This window comes from Lichenostomus cassidix, unplaced genomic scaffold (assembly GCF_008360975.1).
Source record: "Lichenostomus cassidix isolate B80296 unplaced genomic scaffold, HeHo_3.0 HiC_scaffold_38, whole genome shotgun sequence".
Taxonomy (NCBI): domain Eukaryota; kingdom Metazoa; phylum Chordata; class Aves; order Passeriformes; family Meliphagidae; genus Lichenostomus; species Lichenostomus cassidix.
This window is the reverse complement of record NW_028147440.1, coordinates 219,928-240,607: the sequence shown is the minus strand read 5'-3', so window position 1 is coordinate 240,607 and position 20,680 is coordinate 219,928. Positions and strand designations below refer to the sequence as shown.

Sequence of the window (20,680 nt, the reverse complement as noted above, 5' to 3'; positions counted from 1 at the left end):
TGGGGGAGGGGAGAAGCCAGAGTGAGACAAAAGTAGCCAAAAGTAGCCAAAATCACCCAAAATTAGCCAAAAGTAGCCAAAATTAGCCAAAATCAGCCAAAAGTAGCCAAAATTATCCCAAATTATCCCAAATTATCCCAAAATTAGCCCAAATTACCCAAAATTACCCCCCAAAGTAGCCAAAATCAGCCAAAATCAGCCAAAATCACCCAAAATTAGCCAAAATTTATCCAAAATCATGCAAAATTGTCCAAAATTATCCAAAATTACCCCAAAATTAGCCAAAATTATCTCAAAATTAGCCAAAATTATCCCAAAATTAGCCAAAATTAATCCAAAATCATCCAAAATTGTCCAAAATTATCCAAAATCACCCAAAATTACCCCAAAAGTAGCCAAAATTATCCCAAAATTAGCCAAAATTATCCCAAAATTACCCAAAATTATCCCAGATTATCCCAAAATCACCCAAAATCACCCAAAATTATCCCAAAATTATCCCAAATTATCCCAAAATTAGCCAAAATTAGACAAAATGATCCAAAATTATCCCAAAATCACCCCAAAATTACCCAAAATTATCCAAAATTACCCCAAAATTAGCCAAAATTATCCCAAATTTATCCCAAATTATCCCAAAATTATCCCAAAATTACCCAAAATTATCCAAAATGTCCCAAAATTATCCCAAAATAACCCAAAATTTTCCCAAAATTAGACAAAATGATCCAAAATTATCCCAAAATCACCCAAAATTACACCAAAATTACCCAAAATTAGACAAAATTATCCCAAATTTATCCGAAATTATCCCAAAATTAGCATAGAAACTCCGAAATCACCCAAAATCACCCCAAAATTACCCCAAAATCACCAAAAATCTCCAAAAATTACCCAAAAATGATCCCAAATTATTCCAAAGTTAGCCAAAATTATCCCAAAATTACCCAAAATTAGCCAAAATTATCCAAAATTATCCAAAATTATCCCAAAATTATCCAAAATTACCCAAAATTATCCAAAATCATCCCAAAATAACCCAAAATTTTCCCAAAATTACCCAAAATTTTCTCAAAATTACCCAAAATCACCTCAGAATCACCCAAAATTATCCCAAATTACCCAAAATCACCCCAAGATTATCAAAACTCCAAAATTTGCCAAAAATTACCCCAAAATCGTCCAAAATTATCATAGAAAATCACCCAAAATCACCCAAAATCACCCAAAATCACCCAAAATTATCCAAAATTATTCAAAATGACCCAAAGTTATCATGGAAACTCCAAAATCACCCAAAATTATCCAAAATCACCCCAAAATCTCCCAAAATCAGTCAAAATTATCCCAAAATTACCCCAAAATCAGCCCAGGAACCCCAAAATCACCCAAAATCTCCCAAAATCACCCCAAAATGACCCAAAATTACCCCAAAATTACCCAAAATCATCCCAAAATTGGCCAAAATCACCCAAAATTATCATAGAAACCCCAAAATCACCCCAAATCTCCAGAAATTACCCAAAATTAGCCCAAAATTGCCCAAAATGATCCCAAAATAACCCAAAACTATCAGAAGAACCCCAAAATTTGCCCAAATTCCTCCCAAATTCTCCCCAAATCACCTCAAAATCTCCCCAAAATTTGCCCAAAATTCCCCAAATTTCCCCAAATTCTCCCCAAATTCCCCAAATTTTCCCCAAATTTCCCCAAAATTCCCCAAAATCCCTACCTGGGTGGGGGAGGGGCATCCTCACTCCCTTTGCTCTCAGAGCCCTGAGGGGGAGGGGAGAGAATGAGACCCAAAAACACCCAAAATTACCCCAAAAAACTCACCAAAAACTGCCCAAAATAATCCCAAAATAGCTCCCAAAAATCCCCAAAATATCTCCTGAAAATCCAAAAAAAAATCTCCCAAAAAATCTCCCAAAAATCCCCAAAAAATCCGAAAAAAAAAAACCCAAAAAGTCCAAAAAAAACTCCAAAAAATCTCCCAAAAACTCTCCCAAAAATCCCAAAAAAATCCCAAAATTCCCCCAAAAAACTCACCAAAAACTGCCCAAAATAATCCTAAAATAGCTCCCAAAAATAAAAAAAAAAAACCCAAAAAATCTCCCAAAAAATTACAAAAAATCTCCAAAAAATCCCCAAAATATCTCCCCAAAATCCCCAAAAAATCCGAAAAAAAACCCCCAAAAAGTCCAAAAAAACTCCAAAAAATCTCCCAAAAATCCCCCAAAAAATCCCAAAAAAATCCCAAAATTCCCCCAAAAAACTCACCAAAAACTGCCCAAAAAATCTCCCAAAAATCCCCCAAAAATCCCCAAAAAAGTCTCCCCAAAAAAAAAAATCCCAAAAAAACTCTCAAAAACCCTCAAAAAAATCCCCCCAAAAATCCCAAAAAAATCTCCCAAAAATCCCCAAAAAATCTCCCAAAAAAGCCCCAAAAAACCCCAAAAATCTCCCAAAAATCCCAAAAAAATCCTCAAAAACCCCCAAAATCTCCCCAAATAATCTCCCAAAAAATCGCAAAAAAACCCCCAAAAATCCCAAAAAATCTCCCAAAAAACCCAAAATATCTTCCCAAAAAAACCCCAAAAAATCTCCCAAAAAATCCCCCAAAAATACCTCCAAAAAAAGCCCCAAAAATTTCCCCAAAAAGCCGAAAAAAACCCCAAAATTCCCCCGAAAAACCCCAAAAAATCTCCCAAAAAAACTCCCAAGAAAACCCAAAAAAACCCTCAAAATCTCCCCCAAAAAAACCCCAAAATCCCTAAAAAAATCTCCAAAAAAATCCCCAAAAAAACCCCAAAAAACTCCCAAAAACTCCCAAAATTATCCCAAAATACCTCAAAAAAACCCTAAAAAAATTTCCCCAAAAATACCTAAAATTCCCCCCAAAAAACCCAAAAAATTCACCAAAAAAAACCCCCAAAATTCCCCCAAAAAACCCTAAAAAATCTCCCAGATTCTCCCCAAAAAAACCCCAAAAAATCTTCCCAAAAACCCCAAAATCTCCCCCAAAAAACCTTCCAAATCCCTCAAAAAAACCCCCAAAAAATCTCCCAAAATCTCCCCAAAAAACCCCAAAATTCCCCCAAAAAATCTTCCCAAAAACCCCAAAAAATCTCCCAAAATTCCTCAAAATTACCCCAAAAAAATCTTCCCAAAAACCCCAAAAAATCCCCAAAAAATCCCCAAAAAATCTCCCAAAATCTCCCCCAAAAACCCCAAAATTACCCCAAAAAAAATCTTCCCAAAAACCCCAAAAAATCCCCAAAAAAATCTTCCCAAAAACCCCAAAAAATCCCCAAAAAATCTCCCAAAATTCCTCAAAATTACCCCAAAAAAATCTTCCCAAAAACCCCAAAAAATCCCCAAAAAATCTCCCAAAATTCCTCAAAAACCCCAAAATTACCCCCAAAAAATCTTCCTAAAAACCCCAAAAAATCCCCAAAAAACCCCAAAATTCCCCCAAAAAAATCTTCCCAAAAACCCCAAAAAATCTCCAAAAAATCTCCCAAAAAACCCCAAAAAAATCTTCTCAAAACCCCCAAAAAATCCCCAAAAAACCCCAAAATTACCCCAAAAAGTCTTCCCAAAAACCCCAAAAAATCTCCCAAAATCCCCAAAAAAAATCTTCCCAAAAACCCCAAAAAATCTTCCCAAAAAATCTCCCAAAATTCCTCAAAATTACCCCAAAAAAATCTTCCAAAAAACCCCAAAAAATCCCCAAAAAATCCCAAAATTACCCCAAAAAAATCTTCCCAAAAACCCCCAAAAATCCCCAAAAAATCTCCCAAAAAACCCCAAAATTACCCCAAAAAAATCTACCCAAAAACCCCAAAAAATCACCAAAAATCCCCAAAAAATCTCCCAAAATCTTCCCAAAAAACCCCAAAATTCCCCCAAAAAAATCTTCCCAAAAACCCCAAAAAATCTCCCAAAAAAATCTTCCCAAAAACCCTAAAAAATCCTCAAAAAACCCCAAAATTATCCCAAAAAAATCTTCCCAAAAACCCCAAAAAACCCCCAAAAAACCCCAAAATTACCCCAAAAAAATCTTCCCAAAAACTCCAAAAAATCCCCAAAAAATCCCCAAAAAATCTCCCAAAATCTCCCCAAAAAACCCCAAAATTACCCCAAAAAAATCTTCCCAAAAACCCCAAAAAATCCCCAAAAAATCTCCCAAAAAACCCCAAAAAAATCTTCCCAAAAACCCCAAAAAATCCCCAAAAATCCCCAAAATTACCCCAAAAAATCTTCCCAAAAACCCCAAAAAATCCCCAAAAAACCCCAAAAAATCCCCAAAAACCCCAAAATCCCCCAAATCACTCACCGCTTTCTCTCTCCTCCCCTCGTCTCTGATTGGCTGCTCCTGGCCACGCCCCTCGGCGGCTCGGCCAATCCCCTGCTCGGCCGCGCGCAGCTCCGTCAACGTCACGCCCTGGGCGGGGCCAAGGCCGCGGCGGTCACGTGGGGTCAGTTTGGGGAAATTTGGGGAAATTTTGGGGAAATTTTGGGTCTTTTTGGGTCATTTTTGGGTCGTTTTGGGGATAATTTTTGGGTAACTTTTTTTGTAATTTTGGGGTAATTTTTGGGTCCTTTTAAAGTCATTTTTGGGTCTTTTTAAAGTCATTTTTGGGTATTTTTAAAGTCATTTTTGGGTATTTTTAAAGTAATTTTTGGGTATTTTTAAAGTAATTTTTGGGTCTTTTTAAAGTCATTTTTGGGTCTTTTTTGGGATCATTTTTGGGATGATTTTTGGGTAATTTTGGGGTAATTTTTGGGGCCATTTTTGTGACTTTTTTGGGTCCCTTCGGGGTCTTTTTTGGGTCATTTTTGGTCATTTTGGGCCATTTTTGGGATTATTTTTGGGTCTTTTTAAGTCACTTCTGCGTCTTTTTTGGGGTAATTTTTGGGATGATTTTTGGGATGATTTTTGGGTCATTTTTGGGGCCACTTTTGCGGTAATTTTCAGCTATTTTTGGGGCGATTTTGGGCTGGTTTGAAGTGTTGTTCAGATGATTTGGGGTGATTTTCGGCTGGTTTTGGGGTAATTTTGGGTGATTTTGGCTGATTTCAGGTGATTTTGGGTGATTTTTGGGGTTTTTTTGGGGTGATTTCGGGTAATTTTGGCTGATTTGGGGACATTTTTGGGGTAATTTCAGTTGATTTTGGTCAATTTTGGGGTAATTTTGGGTGATTTCAGGTGATTTTGGGGTAATTTCGGGTGATTTTGGCTATTTTTGGGTTGATTTTGGGGTAATTTCAGGTGATTTTGGGGTGATTTTGGTCAATTTTGGGGTAATTTGGGGTGATTTTGGCAGTTTTTGGGTTGATTTTGGTCGATTTCAGGTGATTTTGGGGTATTTTTGGGGTAATTTGGGGTAATTTCAGTTGATTTTGGCTATTTTTGGGGTGATTTCGGGTGATTTCAGGTGATTTTGGCTGATTTGGGGATATTTTTGGGGTGATTTCCGTTGATTTTGGCTATTTTTGGGGTATTTTTGGGTGATTTCAGGTGTTTTGGGGGCAATTCGGGGTGATTTTGGTCAATTTTGGGGTAATTTTGGGTGATTTCAGTTGATTTTGGCTATTTTTGGGGTAATTTCGGGTGATTTTAGTCGATTTTGGGGTGATTTTGGGTTGATTTCGGGTGATTTCAGGTAATTTTGGCTGATTTGGGGACATTTTTGGGGTAATTTCAGTTGATTTTGGCTATTTTTGAGGTGATTTCGGGTGATTTCAGGTGTTTTGGGTTATTTTGGGTGATTTCTGGCTATTTTTGGGGTAATTTCGGGTGATTTCAGGTGATTTTGGGGACATTTTTGGGGTAATTTCAGTTGATTTTGGCTATTTTTGGGTTGATTTCAGGTGATTTTGGGGTAATTTCAGTTGATTTTGGTCATTTTTGGGGTAATTTTGGGTGATTTTGGGGTAATTTTGGTTGATTTGGGGTATTTTTGGGGTAATTTTGGGTGATTTCAGGTGATTTTGGCTATTTTTGGGTCGATTTCAGGTGATTTCAGGGTAATTTCGGGTGATTTCAGGTGTTTTTGGGTGGATTTCGGGTGATTTCAGTTGATTTTGGCTATTTTTGGGTTGATTTTGGGTGATTTCAGGTGATTTTGGGTTAACTTCGGGTGATTTTGGTCAATTTTGGGGTAATTTCAGGTGATTTCAGGTGTTTTTGGGTCGATTTTGGATGATTTCAGGTGATTTTGGGGTAATTTCAGGTGTTTTTGGGGTAATTTCGGGTGATTTTGGCTATTTTTGGGGTAATTTTGGGTGATTTCAGGTCCCACCTGTGTTGCTCTCCTGGCCTGACGCATCAAGCGACTTCTGGCTTTGCGTTGAGATTCTGATTCCTCATCCCGAGCTGGAGGCTGGAACGGTCTGGGGATTGGGGAAAAATGGGAATTCGGGGAAAAAATGGGAATTTGGGGAAAAAATTGGGTGTTTGGGGAAAAAAATGGGAATTTGGGGAAAAAAAATGGGAATTTGGGGAAAAAAATTGGGATTTTGGGGAAAAAAAATGGGATTTTGGGGAAAAAAATTGGGATTTTGGGGAAAAAAATGGGAATTTGGGGAAAAAAATGGGAATTTGGGGGAAAAAATTGGGTGTTTTGGGGAAAAAATGGGATTTTGGGGGAGAAAATTGGGGTTTTTTTGGGGCAGAAAATGGGGATTTTGGGGAAAAAATTGGGTGTTTGGGGGAAAAATGGGATTTTGGGGAGAAAATTGGGGTTTTTTGGGGCAGAAAATGGGGATTTATATGGGGAGGAATTGGGATTTTTTGGGGGGAAAATGGGATTTTTTTTGGGGGAAAATGGGGATTTTAGGGTGAAAAAAATGGGGATTTTCGGGGAAAAAAATTGGGATTTTGGAGGGGAGAAAATTTGGGGTTTAGGGAGAAAGAAAAGGAGATTTTGTGGGGAGAAATGGGGATGTTTGGGGAAAAACATGGGGATTTTTGGGGGAGAAAATTGGATTTTTTTGGGGGAGAAAATTGGATTTTTTTTGGGGGGGAAAATGGGCATTTGAGGAAGAATTTGGGGAATGAAAAAATTGGGGATTTTGGTGAGGAAAACGGGATTTTTTTGGGGCAAAACCGGAGAATTTCACGAGGATCGACGAGGATTTTGGGAAAACATTAAGGTTTTTTTGGGGCAAATTGGGGAATTTTGGGAAATTCGGGATTTTTTGGGGGAATTTTGGGGTTTATTTGGGGGAATTTTGGGGTTTTTTTGGGGAAATTTTGGGTAATTTTGGGTAATTTTTTGGGGTTTTTTTGGGTAATTTTTTGGGGTTTTTTGGGTAATTTTGGGTAATTTTTTGGGGTTTTTTGGGTAATTTTTTGGGGAACTGAACTCACCTTCGCCCTTTGGGCTCCTGAGGAGCTGCGGCCGGAGTGGGGGAGGGGCTGGGGAGGGGGAGGGGCGATGACGTCATCACTACCCCTTTGCCATGACGTCATCACCACCCATTTCCCCATGACGTCATCCCCCTTTCCCCGATGACGTCACCACCCCCTCCCCGCCCCTCCCCCACCTCACCTGGGGGCTGCCGGGGTGGGGGAGGGGCGGCTGGCGGCCTCGGGAACCTGCGGGGGGCGGGGCTGGGTCAGGGTGGGCGTGGCTTCCCCAAAAGGGGGCGTGGCTTCCCCAAACCCCGCCCACAATCCCCAAAGGGGGCGTGGCCTCACCGTGGGCGTGTCCGGGGTGGGCGTGGCCTGCAGCCGGGGCGAGGAGGCGGAGCGGCGCACGGTGGGCGTGGCCTGGGCGGTTGGCCACGCCCCCAGCGAGCCCGAGCGGCACAGGGCGGGCGGGAGGGGGCGTGGCCTGGGCGGAGCTCCGCCCACCGCACCATATATGGAGGGGAGGAGGAGCCTCGGCGGGGAGGGGGGGAGGGGCCGGCGGGGGAGGGGCGGAGGGCTGGGAGAGAGAAATTGGGGATTTTCAGCCCAAAATTAACGTTTTTCAGCCCAAAATTCACTTTTTTTCACCCCAAAATTCAGGTTTTTTCACCCCAAAAGTCGCTTTTTCTAACCCCCAGAATTTCGGTTTTTCCCACCCCAAAAATCCCAGTTTTCCACCCTGAAATTCACTTTTTTCACCCCAAAATTCCCATTTTTTTTCCCCCAAAATCCACGTTTTTCCACCCTGAAATTCACTTTTTTCACCCCAAAATTCCCATTTTTTCCCCCAAAATTCCGACTTTTTCCACCCCAAAATTCCCATTTTTCACCCCAAAATTCCTGGTTTTTCCACCCCAAAGATCCCACTCTTTCCACCCCAAAATTCACTTTTTTTCACCCCCAAAAATCCCAGTTTTCCACCCTGAAATTCCCATTTTTCCCCCCAAAGTTCCCATTTTTTCCCCCCAAAATTCCTGTTTTTTCCACCCCAAAAATCTGATTTTTTCACCCCAAAAATCCCAATTTTCCACCCTGAAATCCATTTTTTTCCACCCTGAAATTCCCATTTTTCACCCCAGAATCCCAATTTTCCACCCCGAAATTCCCATTTTTCCCCCCAAAATTCCTCTTTTTTCCACCCCAAAAATCTGATTTTTTCCACCCCAAAAATCCCAATTTTCCACCCCGAAATCCACTTTTTTCCACCCTGAAATTCCCATTTTTCACCCTGAAAATCCCAATTTTCCGCCCCAAAATTCCCATTTTTTCCCCAAAATTCACTTTTTCTAACCCCCAAAGTTCCCATTTTTTTCAACCCAAAATTCACTTTTTTTTCACCCCAAAAATCTGATTTTTTCCACCCCAAAAATCCCAATTTTACACCCCAAAATTCCCAATTTCCCTCCCTGAAATTCACTTTTTTTTCCACCCCGAAATTCCCAATTTTCCACCTGAAAAATCTGGTTTTTTCCAACCCCAAAATTCCCATTTTTTCCCCACCAAAAATCCCAATATTTCCTCCACCAAAATCCCCAAATTTCCCCCAAAATCCCAATAATTTTTCCCCCCAAATCCCCCAATATTTCCCCCCAAAAAAATCCCAAATTTTCCCCCAACTTTTCCCCCTTCAAATTCCCCAACATTTCTTCCCCAAAATCCCAATTTTCCCCCAAAAATCTCAATTTTTTCCTTAAAAAAAATCTAAATTTTCACTCCAAAATCCCCAAATTTTACCCAAAAAAATCCCAAATTCCCCATTTTCCCCCCAAAACTTCCAAATTTCCTCCAAAAATCTGAATTTTTCCCTTGAAAAATCCCAATTTTCCCCAAAAAATCCCAAATTTTCCCCAAATTTCCCCCAAAAATCCCCAAAAATCCCAAATTTTCCCCCAAAATCCCCAAATTTTCCCCAAAACTCCCAAATTTCCCCAAAATCCCAAATTTTTCAAAAAAATCCCAAATTTTCCCCCAAAAAATCCCAATTTTCCCCCAAAAAATCCCCAAAATTTCCCCCAAAATCCCAAAATATCCCAAATTTTTCCCCAAAATCCCCAAAAAACCCCAAATTTTCCCCCAAAAAATCCAAAAAAATCCCAAAAATCCCCAAATTCCCTCAAATTTTCACCAAAAAATCCCAAAAATCCCCCTAAAAATCCCAATTTTTTCCCCAAAATATCCCCAAATTTTCCCCAAAAAACCCCAAATTTTCCCCAAAAACTCCCAAATTTTCCCCCAAAATCCCCCAAAAATCCCAAATTCCCCCCAAAATCCCAAATTTTCCCAGAAAATCCCAAATTTTCCCCAAAACCCCAAATTTTCCCCAAAAATCCCAAATTTCCCTCAAAATTCCCCCAAAAATCCCAAATTTCCCTCAAAATTCCCCAAAAAATCCCAAATTCCCTCAAATTTTCCCCAAAAAATCAAAAAATCCCCCAAAAAATCCCAATTTCCTCCAAAAAATCCCAAATTTTCCCCAAAAAACCCCAAATTTTCCCCCAAAAAACCCCCAAAATCCCCAATTTTCCCCAAAACCCCAAATCCCCCCAAATTTGGGATCGCTCACCCTCCTGCCCCTCCCCCTCGCTGTCGCTCTCCGCCCCTCCCCCACTGTGGCCGGGCGGGGGGAGGGGCGGCGGGAATCGCCCAACCCCCACCCTGTCCAGCGCCTGAGCTTGGAGGGCGAGAGAGAGCTTGTCCTTGGAGCTGCGGCGGGACACGGAGGAGCTGGGGAGAAAAAAGGGGATTTTGGTTAAAAAATGGAAAAAAAATGGTGATTTTGGGTGAAAAAATGGAGAAAATCGGTGAAAAAATGGGGATTTTAGGGGAAAAAATGGAGAAAAACAGGCAAAAAGTGAGGATTTGAGGGTGAAAAAAGAGAGTTTCTGGGGGAAAAAAAGGGAATTTTGCTTAAAATTTGGGGATTTGGGAAAAAAAATGGAGAAAAATGGTGAAAAAATGGAGAAAATCGGGGAAAAAATGGGAATTTTAGGGTAAAAAATGGGGCAGAGAGAGTTTGTCCTTCGAGCTGCGGCGAGAGACTGAGGAGCTGGGGGGAAAAAAGGGGATTTTGGTTAAAAAATAATGATTTTAGAAAAAAAAACTGAGAGAATCGGTGAAAAAATGGGGAAAATCGGGCAAAAAATGGGGATTTTAGGGGAAAAAATGGATATTTTAGGGTCAAAAATGGAGAAAAATGGGCAAAAAAAGAGGATCTTAGGGTGAAAACTGAGAGTTTCTGGGGAAAAAAATACAATTTGGCTTAAAAAATGGGGAAAAACAGTGAAAAAATGGTGAAAATCGGTGAAAAAATGGGGATTTTAGGGGAAAAAATGGGGAATTTAGGGGGAAAAATGGAGAAAAACAGGCAAAAAATGAGGATTTTAGGGTGAAAACTGAGAGTTTCTGGGGAAAAAAATATAATTTTGGTTAAAATAGAGAAAAAATGGGGATTTTGGGTGAAAAAATGGGGATTTTGGCGTTCCAAATGACTCCAAATGGAGCTTCTGGGGGGAAAAAAATGGGATTTTGGTTAAAATTTGGGGAAAAAACTGGTGGTTTTGGGGTATTTTGGAGATTTTTGGGGATGTTTTTTGGGTCAGTCTCAGGGTTTTTCAGCTCAGGCTGTTTTATGGGTTTTCAGGATGGATTTTTGGGGTATTTTGGGGTATTTTGGGTTAATTTTGGGGTATTTTGGGCTAATTTTGGGGTTTTTTGGGGTGTTTTTGGGCCAATTTTTGGGGTTTTTTGGGTCAATCTCAGGGTTTTTCAGCTCAGGCTGTTTTTTGGGGTTTCTGGGGTGGATTTTTGGGGTAATTTTGGGGTTTTTTGGGTAATTTTGGGTTGGTTTTGGGGTGTTTTTTGGGTATTTTTGCATCATTTTTGGGGTTTTTTGGGTCAATTTCAGGGTTTTTCAGCTCAGGCTGTTTTCTGGGGTTTTCAGGGTGGATTTTTGGGGTATTTTGGGTGAATTTTGGGTGAATTTTGGGGTATTTTGGGGTATTTTGGGTTTTTTTGGGTCAATTTCAGGGTTTTTCAGCTCAGGCTGTTTTTGGGGTTTCTGGGGTGGATTTTTGGGGTAATTTTGGGTTTTTTTGGGTAATTTTGGGTTGGTTTTGGGCTGTTTTTTGGGTATTTTTGGGTCATTTTTGGGTTTTTTTGGGTCAATTTCAGGGTTTTTCAGCTCAGGCTATTTTTGGGGGTTTTCAGGGTGGATTTTTGGGTTATTTTGGGGTATTTTGGGTGAATTTTGGGGTGTTTTGGGGTCTCACCGGCGGTGCTTCCCTCCCCCCGCCGCGCTGCAGTTCCCATCGTGGTCCGCCGGGGGTGGGGGAGGGGCGGCGCTGAGCTCCTGCTGCCCTCGGAGCTGCAAGAGAAATTTGGGGAAATTTGGGGAAATTTGGGGTTTTTGGGGAAATTTTGGGGAAATTTGGGGAGTTTTGGGGAATTGGGGGGAAATTGGGGTGAAAATTGGGGTTCTAGAGGGGAAATTTGGGAAGATTTTGGGGTTTTTTGGGGAAATTTGAGAAATTTTGGGGAAATTTGGGGGAAATTTGGAGGAAATTTGGAGGAAATTTGGGAAATTTTGGGGAAATTTGGGGAAAATTTGGAGGAAATTTGGGAAATTTTGGGGAAATTTGGAGAAAATTTGGGGAAATTTGGAGGAACTTAGGGGAATTTGGGGAGTTTTGGGGAAATTTGGGGTATTTTGGGGAAATTGGGGGAAATTTGGGGTGAAAATTTGGGGTCCTGGAGAGGAAATTTGGAGAAAATTTGGGGAAATTTTGGGTTTTTTGGGGGAAAATTTGGGGTTTTTGGGGAATTTGGGGGAAATTTGGGGTGTTGGAATGAAAATTTGGGGTCCTAGAGGGGAAATTTGGGAATTTTGGGGAAATTTGGGGGAAATTTTGGGGAATTTGGGGGAAATTTGGGAAGATTTTGGGGTTTTTTGGGGAAAATTTGGGGAAATTTGGGGTTTTGGAGGAGAAATTTGAGGAATTTGGGGGAAATCTGGGGTCTTGAGGGGCAAATTTGGGGAAAATTTGGGGTTTTTTTTTGAAATTTGGGGTCTGAGAGGGAAAATTTGGAGGTTTTTGGGTAAATTTTGAGGGGTTTTTTGGGGAAATTTGGGGTATTTTGGGGAAAATTTTGGGTCTTGGGGTGAAAATTTGGGGAAAAATTGGGGTTTTTGGGGGAATTTGGGGTCCTGGGGTTGAAATTTGAGTTCTTTGGGGTGAATTTTCGGGTGATTTTTGGGGTAAATTTGGGATTTTTTTCTCTCACGTGGTTCTGCTGTTGCTGCAGCTCTGAGATGAATTTTTGGGGTTTTTTTGGGGTAAATTTTGGGGTGAATTTTGGGATTTTTGGGATTTTTTCTCTCACGTGGTTCTGCCGTCGCTGCAGTTCTGAGATGAATTTTTAGGTGATTTTTGGGGTAAATTTTGGGGTAAATTTTGGGTTTTTTTTATCTCACATGGTTCTGCCGTCGCTGCAGCTCCAGAGAGGATTTTGGGGTGAATTTTGGGTGAATTTTTTGGGTTTTTTGGAGGTTTTTTTTGGGGTAAATTTGGGATTTTTTCTCTCACGTGGTTCTGTCGTCTCTGCAGTTCTTCCAGCAAAGGCAAAGTTTCTTCATCTGCCAAGTCACAGGGGAGCTGACCCTGAAAAACCCCAAAAAACCCCAAAATTCACCCCAAAATTCACCTGAAAAACCCCAAAAACACCCCAAAATTCACCCCAAAAATACCCCAAAATCCACCCCAAAAACCCCAAAAATACCCGAAAATTGACCCTTAAAATCCCAAAATTCACCCTGAAAAACCCCAAAAAACCCCAAAATTCACCCCAAAAATACCCCAAAATCCACCCCAAAATTCACCCCGAAATTCACCTCAAAATTCACCCCAAAAATCCCAAAATTCATCCCAAAACCACCCCAAAATTTACCCTAAAAATACCCAAAAAAACCCAAAAATTCACCCCAAAAATACCCAAAAAAACCCCAAAATTCACCCCAAATTCACCCCAAAATCCACCCTAAAATTCACTTCAAATCCACCCCAAAAACCCCCAAAATTCACCCCAAAATCCAAAAAAATCCCCAAAATCCACCCTAAAAACCACCCAAAAAACCCGAAATTCACCCCAAAAAATAAAAAATAATCCCCAAAAAATCCCCAAAAATCCCAAAAAAGAAAAAGTCCCCCAAAGAATCCAGAAAGAAAACCCCAAAAAATCCAGAAAAAATCCTCAAAAGATTTTTAAAAATATGAAAATTTTTTTTAAAAAAAAATCAAAAGAATTTTAAAAATAATAACAAAAAAATTTTAAACCCAAAAACTTAAATTTTTTTCTTTCAAATCCCAGAAAATAAAAAAATCCCAAAAATCCCCAAATATCAGAAAAATAAAAAAAAAATCCAAAAAAAAATTTAAAAATCCCCAAAAATTTTTAAAAATCCCAAAAATTTAAAAAATCCCAAAAAATCCCAAAAATCTCCCCAAAAAATCCCCCAAAATCAGAAAAATCCCCAAAATTTTTAAAATCCAAAAATTCGAAAAAATCCAAAAAAATTCAAAAAATCGAAAAAATTCGAAAAAATTAAAAAATTTCAAAAAAAATCCCAAAAAATCCCCAAAAAATCCCCAAAAAATCCCTAAAAATCCCAAATCACCCAAATTTCTCCCCAAATCTCTCACCACATTATTCTGGGGGCTCATGTCACACAGATGTTCTGCCAGCAGCCTGCAGGGACCCCAAAACCCCCAAATCCCCAAAAAACCCAAAAAAATGCCCAAAAAATCCCAAAAAAACCCCCAAAAATCCAGAAAAAAATCCCCAAAAATCCAGAAAAAATCCCTCCAAATTTTTTAAAATCCAAAAAATCGAAAAAAAATTTTAAAAATCCAGAAAAATTAGAAAAATTAAAAAAAAAAAATTCCAAAAAATTCAAAAAAAATTCCAAAAAAATCCCAAAAATCCCTAAAAATAAATCACCCAAATCTCCCCAAACCTCTCACCACATTATTTTGGGGGCTCATGTCACACAGATGTTCTGCCAGCAGCCTGCAGGGACCCCAGAAACCCCAAAATCCCCAAAAAACCCTGAAAAATGCCAAAAAAATTTTTAAAACCCCCAAAAATCCCAAAAATCCCCCAAAAGTCCAGAAAAAAATCCCCCCAATTTTTTAAAATATAAAAAAAATTCGGAAAAAAATCCCAAAAAATCCAGAAAAAATTTGAAAAAAAATTGAAAAAAATCCGAAAAAAATTCGAAAAAAATTCGGAAAAAATTCGAAAAAAATTCGAAAAAAATCCCCAAAAATCCCAAAAAATCCCCAAAAAATCCCAAAAAATTCCAAAAAAAATCCCAAAAAATCCCAAATCCCCCCAAACCCCTCACCACATTATTCTGGGGGCTCATGTCACAGAGATGTTCTGCCAGCAGCCTGCAGGCTTCCTCCACCCCCCAGTGAGCTGCGGCGTGCAGAGGAGTCCAACCGTCCTTGTCCCTCACGTTGGGGTCAAAGCCTGCCGCCAGCAGCAGCCTGGGCAGCCAAAAATTAAAATAAATTCATTATTTTGGGGCAAAATCCTTTTTATTCGGTGAAAATCCTTTTTATTTGGTGAAAATCCCATGAATTTTGGTGAAAATATCATCATTTTTGGTGAAAATCCCATGAGAAACGGCTTTGGTTTGGTGAAAATATCATCATTTTGGTTAAAATCCTATTGAAAACTGCATTGGTTTAATAAAATCCCATTAATTTTGGTGAAAAATCCCATTAAAAATCTCCTTGGTTTGGTGAAAATCCTTTTTATTTGGTGAAAATCTCATTATTTTTGGTGAAAATCCCATTAATTTTGGGGAAAATCTCATTATTTCTGTTAAAATCTCATTATTTCTGTTAAAATCCCATTAATTTTGGGGAAAATCCCATTAAAAACCTCCTTTGGTTTGGTGAAAATCCCAATAATTTCATTGAAATCCTATTAAAATCCCATTATTTTGGTGAAAATCCTATTAAAAACCTCCTTTGCTTGGTGAAAATCCCAAATTTCCGCATTTTCCCCCAAATTTCCCCATTTTTTGCTTTATTTCCCCCAAATTTTCCCCATTTTTTCCCCACTTTTCCCGATTTTTTTCCTCATTTTCCCCATTTTTTCACTGTTTCTCTCCAAGTTTTTTGCCATTTTCCCATTTTTTCACCCCAAACTGACCTCAGCACCTCCCAAACCTCCCAAAATCCCCATTTTTCCTCCATTTTTTCCCCATTTTTTGCTCTATTTTCCCCATTTTTTCACCGATTTTCACCATTTTTTCACCATTTTTTCCCATTTTTTCACCATTTTTTCCCGTTTTTCCACGTTTTCCCCCCAAACTGACCTCATGACCTCGATATACCCTTTGGCTGCAGCCACCTGCAGAACTGAGTGACCCCAAATTTCCCCTTTTTTCCCCATTTTTCTCCATTTCTCACCCATTTTTCACTCTAATTTCCCCATTTTTTCACCGATTTTCCCCATTTTTTCACCGATTTTCCCCATTTTTTCCCCATTTCTCCCCAATTTCCATGTATTTACCTCATGACCTCGATGTACCCTTTGGCTGCAGCCACGTGCAGCGCGCTGGCCCCGGTGGCAGGGTGGGGACAGTCGCCGAGCTCTCCTGAGTCCAACCAGCTGAGAGTGTCCTGCAGCATTCGCTGCTCCTCGGCGCCTTTGGCCACGGCAATGTCCACTCCTGGGGGGACACAGAGTGACCTCAGCTCTTCACAAACTTTATCCCAAATTTGCCCCAATTTTTTCTGATTTTTTCTGATTTTTCTCTGATTTTTCCCAATTTTTTTACAATTTTTCTCTCAATTTTTTCCCAATTTTTCTCCATTTTTCTCCCCATTTTTTTCAATTTTTCCCCCAATTTTTCCCCCAATTTTCCCCCATTTTTCCCAATTTTTCTCTGATTTTTCCCCAATTTTCCCCCAATTTGTCTCGGATTTTTCTCAATTTTTATCCAATTTTTCTGCATTTTTCTCCCAATTTTCCCCCATTTTTCACAATTTTTCTCTGATTTTTCCCCAAATTTTCCCCCATTTTTCCCAATTTTTCCCAATTTTTCTCTGATTTTTTCCCCAATTTTCCCCGATTTTTCACAATTTTTTCACAATTTTTCTCTGATTTTTCCCAATTTTTTTACAATTTTTCTTTCATTTTTAACCAATTTTTCTGCATTTTTCTCCCAATTTTTTCCAATTTTTCCCCCAATTTTTCCCCAATTTGTCTCTGATTTTTCTCAATTTTTACCCAATTTTTCTCCATTTTTCTCTATTTTCCCCCAATCTCCCATTTTTCCCAATTTTTCCAATTTTTCTCTGATTTTTCCCCCAAATTTTCCCCGATTTTTCACAATTTTTTCACAATTTTTCCCCAATTTTTCCCAATTTTTTTACAATTTTTCTCTCAATTTTTAACCAATTTTTCTCCATTTTTCTCCCAATTTTTTCCCAATTTTTCCCCCAATTTTCCCCCAATTTGTCTCGGATTTTTCTCAATTTTTATCCAATTTTTCTGCATTTTTCTCCCGATTTTTCCCCAATTTCCCCCCATTTTTCCCAATTTTTCCCCGATTTTTCTCTGCTTTTTCCCAATTTTTTTACAATTTTTCTCTCAATTTTTACCCAATTTTTCCCAATTTTTCTCTGATTTTTCCCCCAATTTGTCTCGGATTTTTCTCAATTTTTATCCATTTTTTCTGCATTTTTCTCCCAATTTTTCTCCCAATTTTTCCACAATTTTCCCCCATTTTTCACAATTTTTTCCCAATTTTTCTCTGATTTTTCCCAATTTTTTTACAATTTTCCTCTCAATTTTTACCCAATTTTTCTCCATTTTTCTTCCAATTTTTGTCCCAATTTTCCCCCAATTTTCCACAATTTTTCCCAATTTTTCCCAATTTTTTTACAATTTTTCTCTCATTTTTACCCAATTTTTCTCCATTTTTCTCCCAATCTTCCCCCAATTTGTCTCTGATTTTTCTCAATTTTTATCCAATTTTTCTGCATTTTTCTCCCAATTTTCCCCCAATTTTCCCCCATTTTTCCCAATTTTTCTCTGATTTTTCCCAATTTTTTCCCATTTTTTTCCCAATTTTTTCCCATTTTTTTCCCAATTTTTTCACAATTTTCCCCCAATTTTTGTGCTTTTCCCCCCAATTTCTCCCAGTTTTTTCCCCATTTTTTCCCAAATTTCCCCCATTTTTTCCCCAATTTTTCTCTAATTTTTACCCAATTTTTCTGCATTTTTCTCCCAATTTTTCCTGACTTTTTTCCCAGTTTTTCCCCAATTTTCCTCTGATTTTTCCGTGATTTTTCCCAATTTTTTCCCACTTTTTTCACAATTTTTCTCTAATATTTACCCATTTTTTTCTGCATTTTTCTCCCAACTTTTCCCCAATTTTTTCTGATTTTCCCTGAATTTTACCAATTTTTTCCCAATTTTTCTGATTTTTACCCAATTTTTCCTTATTTTTCTCCCAATTTTTCCCAATTTTTTCCCAATTTTCACCCATTTTCCCCCAAATTCCCCACAATTTTTCCCCAATTTGCCCCAAAATTTTCCCATAGTTTTCCCCCAAATTTCCCCATTTTTTTCCATTTTTCCCCCAATTTTCCCCCAAATTTTCCCCCTAATTCCCCCAATTTTCCCAAAATTTTTCCCCCAATTTCCCCATTTTTTCCCATTTTTCCCCATTTTTCTCCCAATTTTTTTCCTATTTTTTTCCCCATTTTCCCCATTTTTCTCCCATTTTCCCCCATTTTTTTCCCATTTTTCCCCATTTTTTCTCAATTTTTCCCCCAAATTCCCCCATTTTTCTCCCCATTTCGCCCCAATTTTCCCCAATTTAACTTTCCACCTCACAAGCTCCGCCCACATCACAAACCACGCCCACTCCCCAAGCCCCGCCCACCCTCTAGCCCCGCCCACTCCACAAGCCCCGCCCACCGCATCGCCTCCATTGCAGTATCATTACCGCATCACAAGCCCCGCCCACCGTTACAAGCCCTGCCCACATCACACCTCAAGCTCCTCCCACTCTGCCAAGCCCCGCCCACTCTCCCAAGCCCCGCCCACTGCCCAAGCCCCGCCCACCGCGTCTCTGCAGCTCCGCCCTCAGCAGCTCCTCCATCGCCTCATCCTCAGCCACCTCCAGGGGGAGCTCCAGGTCACTCGTCACCGCCGCGGGGTCAGCGCCGTGTGACAGCAGGTACCTGAAATTGGGGAAATTTGGGGATTTTTGGGGAAATTTGCGGATTTTGGGGGAGTTTGGGGTGTTTTCTGTGGGATTTGGGGTTTTTTCTGGGGAGTTTTGGGGATTTTGGGGTGTTTCATGGGGAGGTCATGGCAGTTTGCCACCTCCAGGGGGAGCTCCAGGTCACTCGTCACCGCCGCGGGGTCGGCGCCGTGAGAGAGAAGGTACCTGAAAACACCCCAAAAATCCTAAATTTCCCCAAAAATCCCAAATTTCCCCAATTTCAGTCACCACCAAAAAAACCCCAAATTCCCCCTAAAATCTCCCAAATTCCCCCCCAGTCTTCCCCTGGGACCCCAAAATCCCCAAATTTCCCCAAAAAACCCCAAAATTTCCCAAATTTCCCCAAACCAGGGCGAAAGCTCAGGAGCTCCACGATTGGATTCAGCAGTTGGAGTTTGGAGTGTTTGATGTGGGATTTGGGGTGTTTTATGGGGAGATTGGGGTTGGTTTTGGGGGATTTTGGGGCATTTTGGGGTGTTTTCTGGGCAGTTCAGGGTGGTTTGTCAGCGCCGTGTGACAGCAGGTACCTGAAATTGGGGAAATTTGGGATTTTTGGGGGATTTTGGGAGAGTTTTGGGGTGTTTTATGGGGAGATTGGGGTTGGTATTGGTGGATTTTGGGGTGTTTTATGGGGAGTTTGGGGTGGTTTTTGCCACCTCCAGGTCACTTGTCACCACCGTGGGGTCAGTGCCGTGAGACAGCAGGCACCTGAATGGGGGAATTTGGGATTTTTGGGGGAAATTTGGGGTGTTTTCGGGGGTTTTGGAGGAGTTTGGGGTGTTTTGGGGTGTTTCATGGGGAATTTGGGGTTAGTTTTGGGTGGTTTTAGGGGAGTTTGGGGTGTTTTCTGTGGGGTGTTGGGGTTTTTTTGGGTGTTTTCTGTGTTTTTTGGGCATTTTTGGGGTATTTTTGGGTCTCTTACTCTACAATATTTTGTCACCAACAGAAAAGGATATTTTTAGGACATTTTGGGGACATTTTTGGGATAAATTTGGGCTGTTTCAGGTCACTCACTCAGCGATATTTCGGCTCCCACAGGCCACAGCCACGTGCAGAGGCGTCCAGCCCTCGTTGTCGGGTTGGTTCACATGGGGATATTTTGGGATATTTTGGGGATATTTTCAGGATATTTTGGTATATTTTTGGGGATATTTTTACAATAATTTCAGGATATTTTCAGGATATTTTTGTGATAATTTCAGGATATTTTGGGGATATTTTGGGGATATTTCAGGTCACTCACTCAGCGATATTTCGGCTCCCACAGGCCGCAGCCACGTGCAGAGGCGTCCAGCCCTCGTTGTCAGCTTGGTTCACATCTGCTCCACTCTCCACCAGGAACTCAACAACCTCCATGTTGTCATCGATGCACGCCTGGGGACAGCAGGGGGGACAGTGGGGACATTAATGGGACATCATGTGGACATTAATGGGGACAGCAGGGGACTGCATTGGGGACATTGGGGACATTAATGGGGACATTGGGGACAGCAGGGACAGTGCTGGGGACACCAGGGACACTGGGGACATTGGGGATATGGGGACATTTTGGGGACATTTTGGGGGATTTGGGGACATTTGGGGTCACTCCGCTCCAAGCCACGCCCCCTCTGCTCAGACCTGTCAATCACTCAGAAGCCACGCCCCCGCCCTAGCCCCTCCCACCGGCGAAGCCACGCCCCTTCCCACCACATCCACCAATCATAGAACAGATTTGATTTCAGCGCTGGCCACGCCCCTTCCCACTAAACCACGCCCACTCCAGCTGTAGCTCCGCCCTCTCCTCGCAAACCCCGCCCACTTTCCATTAGCCCCGCCCATTCCCTTAGCCCCGCCCACCTGATGCAGCGCGCTGATCCCATCCGCGTTAGCCCCGCCCATTCCCTTAGCCCCGCCCACCTGGTGCAGCGCGCTGATCCCATCCGCGTTAGCCCCGCCCCGTTAGCTAAGCC

At 40.6% G+C, this 20,680-nt stretch overlaps 1 protein-coding gene across 1 annotated transcript; it reads right to left on the bottom strand.

Moving 5' to 3' along the window:
• Nucleotides 1–1,704: 1,704 nt before the first annotated feature.
• On the bottom strand, nucleotides 1,705–20,661 carry LOC146422846 (protein phosphatase 1 regulatory subunit 12C-like). The gene is made up of 14 exons (XM_085045386.1): nucleotides 20,628–20,661; nucleotides 19,972–20,102; nucleotides 18,566–18,684; nucleotides 16,001–16,160; nucleotides 14,820–14,964; nucleotides 13,003–13,077; nucleotides 11,689–11,783; nucleotides 9,958–10,144; nucleotides 7,709–7,894; nucleotides 7,560–7,606; nucleotides 7,379–7,426; nucleotides 6,309–6,399; nucleotides 4,340–4,447; nucleotides 1,705–1,776 (listed from the first exon to the last, which is right to left on the bottom strand). The coding sequence occupies exons 2-14, from the start codon at nucleotides 20,082–20,084 to the stop codon at nucleotides 1,729–1,731; spliced, it is 1,422 nt and encodes a 473-aa protein (XP_084901512.1). The 5' UTR covers nucleotides 20,085–20,102; nucleotides 20,628–20,661; the 3' UTR covers nucleotides 1,705–1,728.
• Between the last annotated feature and the right edge of the window lie 19 nt (nucleotides 20,662–20,680).

Coding starts and splice junctions, on each gene's coding strand:
- LOC146422846 (XM_085045386.1), bottom strand. CDS start 20,084: ATGGAGGTTGTTGAGTTCCTGGTGGAGAGTGGAGCAGATGTGAACCAA. Junction 16,161..18,565: donor GGCGGAGCTGCAGAGACGCG/GTGGGCGGGGCT, acceptor GTGTCCCCCCAG/GAGTGGACATTGCCGTGGCC. Junction 14,965..16,000: donor GGGTACATCGAGGTCATGAG/GTAAATACATGG, acceptor TTGGCTGCCCAG/GCTGCTGCTGGCGGCAGGCT.